The sequence below is a fragment of the Dipodomys spectabilis genome, unplaced genomic scaffold (assembly GCF_019054845.1).
Source record: "Dipodomys spectabilis isolate Male_0828 unplaced genomic scaffold, ASM1905484v1 ptg000051l, whole genome shotgun sequence".
In the NCBI taxonomy this organism is placed as follows: domain Eukaryota; kingdom Metazoa; phylum Chordata; class Mammalia; order Rodentia; family Heteromyidae; genus Dipodomys; species Dipodomys spectabilis.
This window is the reverse complement of record NW_024870728.1, coordinates 18,832,161-18,847,454: the sequence shown is the minus strand read 5'-3', so window position 1 is coordinate 18,847,454 and position 15,294 is coordinate 18,832,161. Positions and strand designations below refer to the sequence as shown.

General features: G+C 36.6%; 1 protein-coding gene across 1 annotated transcript in view; it reads left to right on the top strand.

Annotated features, from left to right (window-relative positions):
• Positions 1 to 15,294, top strand: part of Cps1 (carbamoyl-phosphate synthase 1) — a 108,971-nt gene that overhangs the window by 50,836 nt on the left and 42,841 nt on the right. Inside the window, 2 exon segments of the mRNA XM_042679131.1 lie at positions 107 to 283; positions 3,923 to 4,041. Of these exon segments, the coding sequence (XP_042535065.1) occupies positions 107 to 283; positions 3,923 to 4,041 (296 nt within the window).

Below are 15,294 nucleotides of genomic sequence, written 5' to 3'. Positions count from 1 at the left end.
TGTTGTTCTATGTCTTTATGAAAAGTATTTGACATTTAATTCTGCTAGAAATGAAAATACATCTAAGTTTCTCCTTGCACTATGAAATTTTAACTGTGTCTTCTAGGTCATGGCTATTGGTCGCACCTTTGAGGAAAGTTTCCAGAAAGCTTTGCGAATGTGCCACCCATCGGTAGATGGCTTCACTCCCCGACTCCCAATGAACAAAGAATGGCCATCGAACCTGGATCTCAGAAAAGAGCTCTCGGATCCTTCCAGCACTCGTATCTATGCGATTGCCAAGGTAAAATGGGACAAGAGACCTCAGAATATATACACACATATATTCATAAACATATATGTCACACATACACATAAAGTGAAGAACTGAATTACAAAGTGTTCTTACAGAAGAAGTTAGAGAAAAAATTCAGATCTAGGAGACTTCTATGGGACACTGAAGACTTTCATGTATTCTATCAAACATTCCATGTTTTCCATCAGACAGTCTATAATTAACTAATTAATCCTAAAAAAATTGACTTCAAGCCTGGATCTAAGGGCACATTGCACTTTAGAAAGATTATTGCATGGATAAAATATTCCTTCTTTTTAGTCTACATAGCATCAGCACTCTATATAAATAGAGTTGACAATTTTGACCTGTTCTTTCCTATCATCTTTGTTACTTGTGAAAAACGGCATTTGAGAGAGGAAGAAGCATGCCATCCTGTGCTTTAGTATGTGTTACCTAAAACCCTTGAACAACTTTAATTGATGTGCTTTATTTTCGTGTTCATGCAACAACAGACTCTAAAATATTTATAGGCTTTTCTTGGCAATTATTTTATTGGTATTACTTTTCTTTTTATTGTGAAAATACCATATAGAGGGGTTACAATTACATGGGCAAGATAATGAGTACATTTCTTATCAAGCTGGTATTACTTTTCGAACAAAAAAGAAGCCTACATTTCTCATTTCCACCCACTAGCTTCTTTTCCTGCAAATTAGATGCCATATTAATCTCCTTTCATATTTACTTTGCTTAGAATTTTGAAGTTTCAGCTCATCCGATTCTATAAAAGGTGACTTGGGCAGCTGGAATCTGTCTGAGCAGAAATCCCTGAATGGCTTTTTGACATTTAAGGATGCATAGACATTAATCCCCCTCCAACAGTATCACACCATGCTGGGTCCACAAAGATCTCCTAACCGTTGTGTGTGTGTGTGTGTGTATGAGAGAGAGAGAGACATGAGTTAGGGAAAAAATGAATTTTATCTTTAAAGAAGCCTGACTTCATAATTTTGTTTTGTGACAAAAGAAAAATGCTCTTTATTATTTTGTGCTCACTCAGATTCTGAGAGTCATAGAGAGAGGGGAAGGAGTAGGATGGGTGCTTCATTGCATTTAACCTATTCTCTCTTCACTCCTATGGTGTCTACATGCAGAAATTTTTTGTAGTGTGTATATGCGGTTACTAGGGCTTGAACTCAGGGCCTGGAGTCTGTCTCTTAGCTTTTTGGTTCATAGCTGGTCCTCTGCTGCCTGAGCCAGAGATGCAATTCTTGATATGGTTAACTGGAGACAAGAATCCCAAGAACTTTCCTGTCTAGGTTCCCTACAATCATTAACTCTCATCCTCCTGAGGAGCCAGGATTACAGACAGGCATGAGCCACTGGCATCTAGCTATGTGCTGACTATTTAAGACCTGAGAATAGCATTGTTTTTTGATGAACAGTTTTTGATTACTGAGTTTCAAAATTAATGTTTTTCTGGAGTGGAGGATGGGTAGCAGTGATGTAAAGTGATTGTGGAAAGCCATTTCACTTTTTTCCTTTATTGCTATTATTTTAGTCCTTTACTCCAAAAACAATCCAGGATGTGCTATGCATATGTGCATGTGTGAATGCATAACTACTCACATACACACAAACACATATATTTTTCCCCTTAAGCAAAGGCTGGTAAACAATGGCTCCTTTTCCCTAAAGTCTAGCACTTACATTTCAGCCACTTTGAGGCAGATGAGAAAGGGAGGCATTCCCATGTGCTAGCCAGGATGTAAAACTCAAGCAAAAATGTCAATCTTTTCAAACAGACTTATGAAAGGATGAGAATTCAGGATAAAAATGTGGAGGTTTGCTCATGCCCAGAGTACCCTGTATACAAGCAACAAGTACAGGGTCTGAGTTATAAATTATTGTCTGTCAGAGTGTGGGGGTGAAGGGACTGATTTCTGTTTGTTAGAGGGTATCATTACTGTTCATTTCCACAGTGACCCAGGAACTTGGTGATTTTGACAAAGAGTTTAAGAACAGTGGAGGGCTGAAGGGGGAAAGAATGAAGGGAGTGTGTAAATCTTCACTTGCTTTCATGAGTCTTGGAAAAGGCCAACTTGCTCTGGGGTCTGATTTTTGCAGCAGTCTTATTTCAGGATGACTGGATCATCACCTCTTTTGATTTGGGGAAAATACAGGGCATTTTTTTTTTTTATTTTGGGGAACATTAAAGTAACCTCAAATGTGTTTGGGGTCAAAATGGACTTCATTGTTGTTGTTATATCCTGCAAAACTGCAGGACAAGGAGATGAAATCCTGGCTGGCTTGTCTTGATTTCCCATGCAGATGTGTGTTGTTTTTCCTATCAATACAATGACGGTAGGATTCTGGGCTCCTCTGCTCTGGAAATGATAGGTAGAACCTCATTGATCTGTCAAAAGTATGTGTAACCAGCCTCTTTGTGGCCTTATTTACTTAGAAAATAAGGCATATTGTAGCCTTTGGAAATATAACCATAATTTTGGCAAAAAATTTAAACCAGAGCAACAGACATTGGAAATGAGCATGACATCAAGTGTCCCATTTCGTGTCATTTTATTCTAAGTCAGTTAGAGTTGTGAGTCCTGTGCTTAGTTCTTGGTCGTTCCCAATATTAGAAATAAATAAAACTGTAAGAACTCAATGTTTCCTTAGTTACAGTGTAACAAAAGTTACTAGTTACCTATATTTCTCAATTGTTCTTGGAAGTATAGGGTGTCATTATAGAATAAATTGTTTTTAGATATTATGATTTTTTAAACTTTGTATATACACATGTATGACCATATATGTATGAATATGTATGGATATATACATGTATATATACATGTATATATGTATATAGATAAGCACACTTTCATACATATATAAAATAATAGTTTTGAGTATGAACATTTGGCTTTGAGAGGATATCTCTCCTTTGAGTTGCATTTTTAACTAAGCATGATGACTCAGTTGTAATGTTACTTTTGAGAAACTGCTAAAGTAAGCTTGAGGAAATGGCTGAGCTGCCTATTGGAACATAGTTTATCCTTTTATTGTTTTGAGAAATGTTAGGATTTTCTAAAACGCCTCCCTTTGCAGAAAAGTCATAGTAATTGTCAGAAGTCCCCCGGGATGAACTATTGTAGAGAAATAATACAAAGCAAGACCTGCCTCATGGATCACTAGTAACTACTGTTAGCTTGTGTGAATGTAGAAAGAGGGATAAAATAGGCTATGAGCTAAAGAACAACATCAAAACTAAGTCAAATGATCATGCTACTGATTTTCTCAGCAATTGGGTTTGATATAGATATTTTTTAATTCTAAGGCGATGGACCAAATGTAACCATAGAATATTGTTAGCCTGGTGACACAAAGGGAACCTGTTGTATCTGTAGTGAGCTGACACCAGTCTGCCTGCTCTTGGCAGCACCTTCATACACACAATGCTAAGAGTTGGCCCCACTCAGCATTATCGGAAGGAATGTCAGAGATGTTGGTTTCATGTTTCATATCTCAGTGAAGAGCTTCAGGCTCTCCAGATACCGTAAAGAGGAATAGCCTTTCTGTGTTTCCAACCAAATAAGATGTTTGTGAAATCTTTGCCAAAGAGAATATCACTTCTCCCTCCTGTAGGCCATACAAGACAACATGTCTCTTGATGAGATTGTGAAGCTCACTTCCATTGACAAGTGGTTCTTGTATAAGATGAGAGACATTTTAAACATGGAAAAGACTCTGAAAGGACTCAACAGGTAAGGTGGTAGTTCTTGGGTTTTCTCTACCTATCTTTAGTGTGAATTTTGAATTATTTTTACGCTTATAAGTACTTGATTAAAACTGCTTCATTGAAGTAAATTATATCAATATTAAAAAAATAGTTAAGCCTAGTCAGAAGAGAACTGGAATTTTTTTCAGTTGTTATCTTTTGAAAGGAATCTATTAATATTTTTAATCATCTTCTACTTCCTCTTTTGCCAATAATCGTTTTAATACTTTTACTAGGTATTTTGAGTTTATAAAAATTAGTATGTACTTATAAAAGTGTTTTAATTATCAGAAAATACCTAGATTTCAGTTCTGTTCATCAGCAATTTAATGAGTAATACCCCTATTTCTTATAAATCTTCTCTTAACTTCTGAAGCCTAGTTTTACTTTTTAATATCAACCTACAGATTGCTATGTTTTGATGAGAGAAATCATTCCTCTTGCATTATTCTACTGATATTTCTAACATAGAGACTTCCACTTCAGCATACAAATAAGCCACATTCATGTTTCTGCTAATAGACTCTTTACCTCTTACTAATTTGCATTTTTATTTCCTTCATGGCCAATTATTTTTATATTTCAATTAATGTTGAGAATATTCTGATTAATGTCAGTGCTTTCAAATCTTCTATTTTATTTTTCCTGAGAAGGCTGAGTGCTGTGTTATCTCAGGGTTTATTCACGCATAGATATATTCTATACAGGTATCTCTGATAAAGGAGAACATTTATTACCAAATGAAAACAGACAGTCTGGTCCTTTTAAGTTTGTCCCTTTGAAGAAGGTTTTGAAATACACTACTATAAGAACACTCACCCACAAGCCTAGGGATATGTTTTGAGAAAAAATATCAGGAAAAATTTAATCTCTTAAAATGATGCTAAAGGTGGTCAGAAGTTGAGATTTCTCATCTATTAGCAACATTAATGGCACCATATCACTGGGCTGTTTTATTTGCCTAATTGAGATGTGTACAAGGTAGGTAATCAGAACAGTTGCATTTCTTTTAGAGCAAAATTAAGTCCTATTTGCTAATTCGTTCATGATTGCCCATGTCAAATTCTTTTTCTTGAACACTGGAGTTTTTCTCTCAAAGGAAGATGAAACTGGTTGTAGTTGTCTTTAAATCAGACTTTGTTGCCATCACATAAAATGACAGTAGGTAACACATAAGTTAGGAATTGAGCCTGTTCCTTCATTTTAGAATTTTGCTGACTGAAGGTTTCCTTTCTTGGTTTACGAGACCAGCAGAACTTCCATGTTGAATTATAGTCTGTTTTGCTGTTCAGTTTCAGCAAATGATTTCCAGCATCTTAGGAAACCACTCCAATGAAACCACATGAGGGTGCTAGAAACTTACAGGAGGCCATACGTAGCAGTGAAAGAGACCTGGGGTGGAAAATTGCAGATGTGATCTAAATTTCCACTTGATATACATTCTGATCTTAGGAAAATTTTAATGTTTTAATTGAGTAGTTTTGGTACAGCCAGAAGGCAGGTGGAGGTTCTAACTAAGCAAAAATAAGTGTAGATCGATAGCAAAAAAAAAAAAGTTCCTGGGAGGACTGGAATAACTTGCTATCATATATCATGTGTAATATCTTTCTGACTTCACATATTCTCAATAAATTTATTCATTGGTAATTTGACATTATTCAGTCCCCATTTTCTGACATAAATATATTCACAAATAAAGATACTTTCTCTTATATCTAGCATAGATCCTTGTTCATAATGATCTACAAAAACTAATTTATGTAGAGGCTTTTGTAATTTAAAAGGGTCTGAAATATCCTGTGTATATCTTTATTTTGATCCAGAGAGGTTACAATTTTTATTGCAGGTCAAAAACTAAAGAAGAATTAGAATGAGAGTCAAAATATGGTTCATGGCATTTGTAAACCTAAAATTTATTATGTGAAAGACAGTTGGCTGTTCATTTAACTTCTTTGCATAAAAGCAATTTGATAATGATTATTATTTAGAAAGTGTTAGAAAAATAGAAAGAATGGACAGGCACTGATGCTAGCTATCTCTACTCTCTTTGGCTTATAAGGATATCAAACAGATTGATTATAATGGTGTGGGACTTGAGTTTCTTGTCCTTATTTTGATTTTCTTCCTGACTGGCTTGAACTCCAGTCTTTTTCCTTTTTTTCCTCAGTAATTTCTAAATATCCAGACAGACTTAATTCTCCAGGCACGTACCACTCCATCAGTAATAATAGTGCCTTACAAGAAGGCTGGCATTATAGAGCTGACTTTACATATGACCAGTTTAGAGCGGAATGGGGAAGAATCATCTTTTTGCATTTGCACTTACTTATGGTTCATTTTGCTTCATGATTTTCAACTCCCCCCATGTTGGAAAGTCTAGCTTTGCTTGTAGACTCAGGAAGTTGCAATTTGATTGTTGTCTGCTGAGAGTACCCTAAAATTCTCCTGCCTTCATATACCTCTGCTACCACTGTGCCCAAGTCTCTGCCATTTTCACTTTAGTCCCTGGGGGAAATAGTCCACTGGGATCTCATTTAAGAGAACAGGGGAGACTTTGAGATGAATCTATGGAGTGCCAGATGTGGCTCGTCCTTGAGCATTGAAAGAACACAAGTTACAGAATTTCACAATTTGGCTTGTTGTCTTACTCACTGTGGAATTTGGGGCCTGTTATCTGCCTCATTCAGTCTTCCCTGCTAATGGCTAATTCATAGTATTATTTGAATGTTAAAATGAAAATAAGTATAAAGGACTTCTGCCACATGATGACTGGTCAACATTTTTTCCTTGCTCCTGAAAATTAAAATAGTATTTGTTAAAGTATTTCAGGGGATGAGTATGGTGACTCATATTTATAATCTCAGCTATTTGGGAAGTGGAGATCAGAGATATGAAGTTTAACAACAGAATGGGCATAAGTTAAAAGAGCTCCTACATCACATAGGCATGGTGGGTCATACCTGTGATCTTAGCTATAGGGAATATAGGTAGCAAGACAATTATATGAAATCAGCCTTGGGCAGCAATGTGAAACTCTATATGAAAAATAAAGTATAAATGGCTGAAAGCATGGATCAAATAAGTGTTAGTGTGCCAATCTAGCAATTGTAAGTCTTTGAGTTCAAATCCTAGTACTGCCAACAAAAACACAAAGAATAAATGTTAGTCCTTGATTATTGATTGATTGATTGATTGATTGCCAGCCATGGGGCTTGAACTCAGGGCCTGTGTGCTATCGCTGAGCTTCTTTTACTCAAAGGTATTGTTTTACCACTTGAGCCACAGCTCCACTTCCAGCTTTTGTTGTTGTTGTTGTTGTTATATTGGGGATAACAGTCTCAGGGGCTTTCTCGCCTTGGCTGGCTTTGAATCAAAATCCTTAGGTCTCAGCCTCCTGAGTAGCTAGGATTACAGATGTGGGTCACTGTCATCTGGCATCAGACCTACCTATTTTTTAATGAAGTCATGATACACTCATTCTTCTTTCAATATTGTTGTTCTTTTCATAGTTGTTGACATGTATGCAGTGATTTTTAATACAAATTATTTTTACCCAATATTCTATAGATGCCCTCTTTACTATACAATTTTTCTATTATTATTCTCTTCTCCCTTCTATATAGTGAAGTATTGAAAGGTCTAATTTTCCTCTGAACATCACTATGTTCAATATGATAAGGTAGGCTCATTGGTGAGTGCTGAAAAATCATAGGCATGCCTATTGCTTAGGAAAACAATCTAGGGCAAGCCTGGTAAGTTCCACTTGGGCATTCATGTGCTAAATTGAGCTCAGTAAAGTTGGCCATTTCCCTGCAGCCGCCAACTTCTGGCAGATGTAATAATGCAGGTGTCACCTTAGCTGGAATACTCCCTTCGAATGTCCTCTCCTACACATGCTAGTTTCTATTGGCTTTTTATTTAACTTGCTCATGAGGCATGGAAGAATCAGACAAAAATGTTCTGTGCTTACATTTCATTGCAGTTTCCAGGGGAAAAGTATCACCTACATTAGACTTGAGAAAGAGAACAGCCAGTGCTTTACTTTCTGGTTGTAATTTCTTTCTTTTTCTTTTTTTTTTGGGGGGGGGGTCTGGTTGTGGGGCCTGAACTCTGGGCCTGGGTGCTGTCCCTCAGCTCTTCAGCTCAAGGCTAGCACTCTACCACTTGAGCCACAGTATCACTTCCAGCTTTCTTCTTTTTGCTTATGTGGTGCTGAGGAATCAAACCCAGGGCCTCAGGCATGCAAGGCAAGCGCTCTACCACTGAGCCACCTTCCCAGCCCTATTCTATGATTTTTATTTTTTATACTCCAAACCACTTGTATAATGAAATTCTTCATGAATTCTATGACTGGGAGCTTACATAGGCAAGATGAACTTTTTCTATGTAACAGAGGAATGTTATTTTGGCAAATTTTATATCTTTGTTACTTAATGCCAAAAGTTTGTTCTACCATCATTTTGCTTTTATATTCCATCTGATAAAATAGGGTATTTTAGGTGATGCCATAGATTTGATAGGACTTCATCAATATGCATTTTCTAATAAAAGGGTTTTACTTAATTGTATTGTTAAACAGAGATTACATATATGCAGCATTTAAAATATACTGAGGTGTATTTTAAAGTCTCCTCTATTAGAACAAGCCAAACAAACTATTTAGACCAACTATTTAGTTTCTGCAAATTTTTGATGAGTAATATTCATAAGTACTTTCATTTATATTGAAGGATATGATTAAGAATGTTAAGGCAGAATACTCTTGATAGACACATCTGTGTTTTCTTGATGCCCTTCAAGCACATTTCTATTTTAATTCTGTGGGAAAATATCACTGTTCTAATTTTGTGGGTGGTGAAACTGAGTCACACTGAAATATGTGTCATTCTCCACGTCATGCCAGTCAGAGGAAAGCAGGAAATGTGGCTCAGAGGCTTCTGCCTCCGATTGCAGTCACTAACCCTTGGCAAAAGCTTTCCTTTCGAGATCTGACTTTTAAACCAGACAGCTGGAGATCAGTTCCTCCTTAGCTGTCAAGTTGTGAGCGGCATGTTTCCCTGCCGGAAATTGTTGACCCCACTTAGAGCAGAAGCATTGTGTGCAGCGTGGCCTTTTCCGTACCCCTGTGGGGAATAGACAGAGAGCCTGGCTGGGAGAAAGCCCTGCAGGTCACCTTCAGGCAAGGTAAACACAATTTCCAAGGGTACAAAGATGGACTAGTGTACTCTTTTTAGATTTTTCTTTCTGTGTGGTAAAGTCTGCATACATGTAAACAGATGTTTTCTCTTGACAAAGGAAGCACCTGTGTATTATCTCCATATTCACATAGATCTAGGGAAAAGCAGCTGAGGCTAGATTGAAAGTTCAATTTAGACAGAATAAGCTGCCAGAGCTAGAATTCTGGAAGCTGGATAATTAGTTGCTGACCCCACAGAATTTTCTCACCTGCTAATTAATACCTGATGTGCCTCCATGTCTGACCTTGGAGATGGAGTGTGGGATTCTATCTCCAGGAGTAGCAGGATGTGGCTATGACTCTGGATGGTCAAGTCAAAGCCCAAGAGGAGCACACTCTCTCCAGATCAGTTTTGACTTTTCAAGGAATAGAAAGTGCAGTGCCCCTTACTTAGTGCCTTACGCTGTGGCCAGAGGTATGTTAGCTAGGAAAGCCAGAGACAGAATGGAAGTGCTTGGCTGGACATAGGGGACTTGCTATTTTTGTTCAGCTATGGTCCTTTTACCCTTTCCTTCTTTCTCTCTTTTTCTTTTATTTTGGTCCTTTTCTTCTTGTTTTTCCATCCAGTACTTTTGCATTGCCCATGCACTATTTTTCTCAAGATAGTTAGAACCTAATGTAGGATTTGGCCAGTTTCAAGAAGTTACAGGTATGTCATGCTCTGACAGTTATATATTTGTTGCTTAGGGTGCCTGGGAAATCCTCTGTGCAGACCTGATTTGACTTAAATAAGAAATGGCAATAGAGGACTTTTAAATAAACTTACTAGTGAAATAACAGTCTATAGTACATCAAAATAATGATCAGTTCTCCATTTTCTGCAGATTCAAATTCTGCATCTATATTCATGGAAAACCTAGGGTTTTATTTGCAAAAATATGAGATATTCTGTGGCTCATGCCTGGAATCCTAACTACTCCAGAGGCTGAGATTAGAGGATTGCAATTTGAAGCCAGCCTAGGCAGGGCAGGAAAGTCCATGAGACTCTTGTCTCCAATAGAGTACTCATAAAAAGCTGGAAGTGGTGCTGTGACTCAACTGATAGAGTGCTAGCCTTGAGCAAAAGAAACTCAGGGATAGTGCCCAGGCTGAGTTCAAGCCCAGAACTGGCCAAAAAAACTAACTAAATAAATAAATAAAATGGTAAATGTGTTAGCACCAACAGAAACAATATGTCATGGTAAAAAAGTTAGCCTTTTATTTCATTCTAATCAGATGATACTTATTTGATAAAATGTAGTAGAATACTTTGTGATACATATTTGTAACAGCATTGTGTTCTTAATTGTCATCCCAGGTTCTATGCATTTCATAGGGTTTTTGTTTTTGTTTTGATCTAGCAGTTACTGTTGTTAATAATAGGTGAAAAATACGTGAATAGTTTAAGAATGCCCTCTGTTGAAAACCAATATGTAAAAATTAAAATCATTAGTGTGATAATGCAAAGATCTTTAGCTAATTTATATAATGATATGGCTTCACATGAACAGTGATGTAGGTGTTGGTTGTCCTTCATATGAGATGAACATCAAGATCTTAAACTCCTTCAAAAACTTGATTGTCACACAGAAACAAGCCTTAACTGTTAGCTGTCTCAAAAATGGAGAGAGTTGTGGAACTTGAAGATAGTGATCTATAATCCCAACACCATCCCAAGGAGGATGGTGAATTTGAGGCTAGTCTGGGCTACATTCTGAAGCCTCACATTAGAAGACAAAACAAATATACGTAAAAAATTTTTAAAAAATGAGAGAAATTTACCTACTATCTAGATTTATATTCTTTGAAATCTTTGCTCTTCTAAATGCTACATGTTTATGAAAAAGAAGATATTATCTGTACTTCTCTTAAGAAAATTGGTACAACCTATCTCTTCAAATGAAAAGAAGGCAAGACAGTTTCTCCATAGGAGATACTATTATCAAAGTGTCCTAGTCTTAGACCTGTGAAATGCCATAAGTAATCCATGAACTGTACAAAACTTCAGAGCAAGAAAGAGGAAGGTCATATGACAAAGAACAATGTGGTCCTTACTGAGCATCAGGTCTAGTGAATTTTCTGCTCTTGCCCTTTTTTTGTCCTGAAAAGGGATGATGATGATGGTAATGATGGTGATGATGATAGTGCAAGCCTATAATTGTAGGCCAAGAGAAGTTCTTGTTGCCACATTAAACTAGTGAAATCTGGAGGGAAATTTGTTTAGCATTACTGGTGAATTGGTGAATCAGATAAGAAGGAGTCAAGTGCAGGGCGGATGGTGTGGATGCATGGCTCTCCTGGTAATTGCCATGCTGCAGGCATTCCTCCTGTTGGGTTAAATAGATTTTCCCAGCTCCTCTTTGGCAGGTGAGAATTTGCTCATTAAGGGGAATGTATTCCATTTCCTTTTATCATTCATTATTGAAGACCAAGTGTGAGTGGAGAAAGTTTTTTTTCAGAGACAACAGGATAGAATTTTTATTTTTTTTATTTATTTATTTATTTTTGGTCGGTCGTGGGGCTTGAACTCTGGGCCTGGGCGCTGTCCCTCAGCTCTTCAGCTCAAAGCAAGCGCTCTACCACTTGAGCTACAGCGCCACTTCCCAGGATAGAATTTTTAAACAACAAAATCTACATTGGAAAAGGACAGAAAGTGGGAAAGACAGAGGTGGGGGGCGGGGAGAGGGAGAGAGACTTGTAGGGAAGCAGTAGAGATTACCTGCCTAGCCCAAAGACTATAAATGAGCATATAAAAGCCTGAGTGTCTGGTTTTAAGATACTTTTCTCCCTCTAAAATTTTGTGGTGCCATTTTGTACTGCTTAAGTAGGGAGAAACTGGCAATTATGAAAAGTCCAGCATCATAGCTACTTGCTGTATCTTTCTTTCAATATTTAGATTTTTATTACCTAGCTGTGAAAGTCTAATCTTAGAAGACTTTGTTCTTGAACTCTGGAAACATGGAAGGCTGTAAGGGAAAGAAATGTGTATATAGGATATTTCAGCAGATCCAATTCTGCAGTATGGATTTAACGTGTGTGTTTGAAAGAGTTAAAAACAAAATAGTAGCCCTTACAAATACATATCAAACAACCGAAAGATAATATATTACACATATTCAAGACTGTATTTTACTGCAACGTGCTCTATTCAGAATGCTTCCTTGATTTACTATATAAATTCCCTACTGAGGCTCTTTTTAAAAAGCAGTTTTGAATGATCAATGTAGCATTCATTTGTATTTTGGTACTTACTCAATTTTGGGTTTGTTCCAAATTAAGGTTTCACTTTCTTTTGAAAAAATAAAAATGTTGCAGCCTAGTTCCTAAAGTAAAATTCTACCTAGTGGATTTAAAAAAGAAAAGAAAGAGAAAAAGATAACAACCCTTGACTTAATTTGATGAAAGATCTTTTTAGCAGACCAAGTAGAAGATAGTAGCAGGATATAGGTGGATAAAAAGAGGAAAACATATCTGAATCTCCACATTGCTAAATGAGCTTTATGCTCACGTTAGATTATTCATCTTGAATTTGACTCTGAGGAGGTTTAACCTTATCTAACTCACTGGCCCAAAGCTAATGAATCATATCTTCAAACTGTCTCCTCTTATATTTTATTATACTGGGACACAAAATAAAATAAGATGGGAATGAAGTCAATTTTCTTCTGTGTGTAATGACATGCCAGCCAGCCTTGTTTTATGTAGAAGCAAAAGAAAGATCCAATAAAGGAAATTGTAGAGAAAGTCAGCCAGCTTTCTGTGTTGGAGTTAGGGGCAGCTTGTACACTCAGGCAAACCTTCATTTGAAAAGGGCTGTTAATCTTGCTTGTCTTTGTAATTGCTGTGGATCAGGATCAACCCCAAATCAAAGGGATTTATATTTATTTTACACATATGTCTAAAGAAATAGAATGCTATAAAAACCGCATCATTTTGAACTCCATATGAGCACATCTAGCCAATATTTGCATTATAGTTAAGATCGATGGGCATGAATATATTAATATGGTATTCTAATTTTCAAGACACTAAAATATCATGTCATATTAGTGTTATAATTATTTATTTTCTTGTTGTTTACTGGAAGATGGTCTAAGGATCAGCACAGTACAGGTCTAGGATTATATATTTGTTTAAAACTTCTACCACCATATGATTTGAAGGCTGACCATACTGGAATAGTGTTACTGCTAGTTTTAAAAATCATCCATGATTAATATTTTGTATTACTTTTGCTCTTCCAATGAAAGATCTTTGGAAAGAGAGAAACGCTAAAAGAAAGCAGTAACAGCTCTGTTAGTCTTAGTGACGTAGAGCTATTTCAGTTCCATTTCTATGCACAATGCTATCCATGGACATTTCTCTTTTTCTTTTTTCTCTTTCCCCATGCCTTCTTTCCTCCTTTCTTCCCTTCCTCTCTCCCTTTCTTCCTTCTTTCTTACTTTTTTCTCCTTTCTGTTATTTCATTTTTACTTGAATATACTGAATATTTGCTAAATCTCTCTCTCTATGTCCTCTATTTGTCTTCATCATTATCACCTTCTCTCTGTCTGCCTTGTCTGTCAACCGTCTATTGAATAAGAGGAGTTATATACACTATAATAACATAGAAAAGATTTCATTACTCAATATACACAAAACAATGCAGATTTGTTGTGTTCCTAAGAAAAATGTGAGTCATCTAAAGGATTTCTTTTTATGTTTACTGCATATCATCATTCACAATTTTCATTTAAAGTAACATAGCATCCTTTGAAGAACTCATTGGTATGCCGTATTCAGGAATTAACGATCAAAACAGCAAATATGAAAATAATATCCCAAACAACAAGCAAACGGAAAAATATGGCCACAAATACTAAAAGCAATTGCACACATTCTCCTTGTTTTTACTCTTGAAGTACTTGCATTCACAGTGCTGCTAGTTTGTCAACATAGTTAGTCACAGGTGTGGTGATGCTTCTTCATACTTATATCTCAGTCATTGTTTTCCAGGGTGAAAGCTTTAATTATTTAAGTTAAATGGTTGTCTTTACAGTAATAAAAGAGAAGTTTTGTATCAGAGAGCAATGAAGAAATGTCATATTGAAGATTCATTCTTTGCTAGCATTTTCTTCATTGCTACCCAATAATGATTAAAAAATGCTTTATTTAGCAAGTCACTAGAAAGACCTAGAGGTAAGAGTTTTCTCGATGTTATATGTATGCTCTTATCCCACTGAACCAAAATATCATGTCTGTGTTTTAAATAAAATTACAGATCAGAGGAAATTTGTGGCTTTTCCCCCAATGCATCTAAACCATATGAATTAAGTTTATAAAACATACAGAGATTTTTGTTTTTCTAACTTCCATGTTGAGGCTGAATGCCTACTCACACACAGTCAAGAAACTGGTAGGAACATCTTGGTGAGGGAAATGGGAACCCTCCTATTTAAAACAAATTGCAGCAACAGTGGCAAGCACAGAAAACTTTATTTCTTTAATTTATGAAAACTGAAAGTAACTATAAACTTAGGTATTTCAACATCTCTCAAAAGCTCAGTAATAACCTCTGACAAATTGTTTGCAGAGTTCTCCTTTAGAAACTGGTGGCCTCATAGGTTCTGTCACAGAACCTCTTGCAATGTGCATACACATCAATGGCTATTTGTCTTTCTCATAATTTGTTCTTGACCTCTTTGAATAAAATTGCAGTATTTTATCTTTCATAGAAGTATCACAGGCATGAGGCACAGCACATGTTCATTAGGTATTAAGCACAAAGAATAACAATGATCCGGGTACGGGTGGCTCCCACCTGTAATCCTAGCTCAGATCTCAGGAGGCTGAGATCTGAGGATTGCGGTTCAGACAGCCTGGTCAGGAAAGTCTGTGAGACTCTTATCTCCAACAAATCACCAGAAAACTGGAAGTGGCGCTGTGGCTTAAGTGGTCGAGTGCTAGCCTTGAGCTGAAGAGCTGAGGGACAGCACCCAGGCCCAAAGTTCAAGTCCCACGACCGAAAAAAAAAAAAAAAAAAAG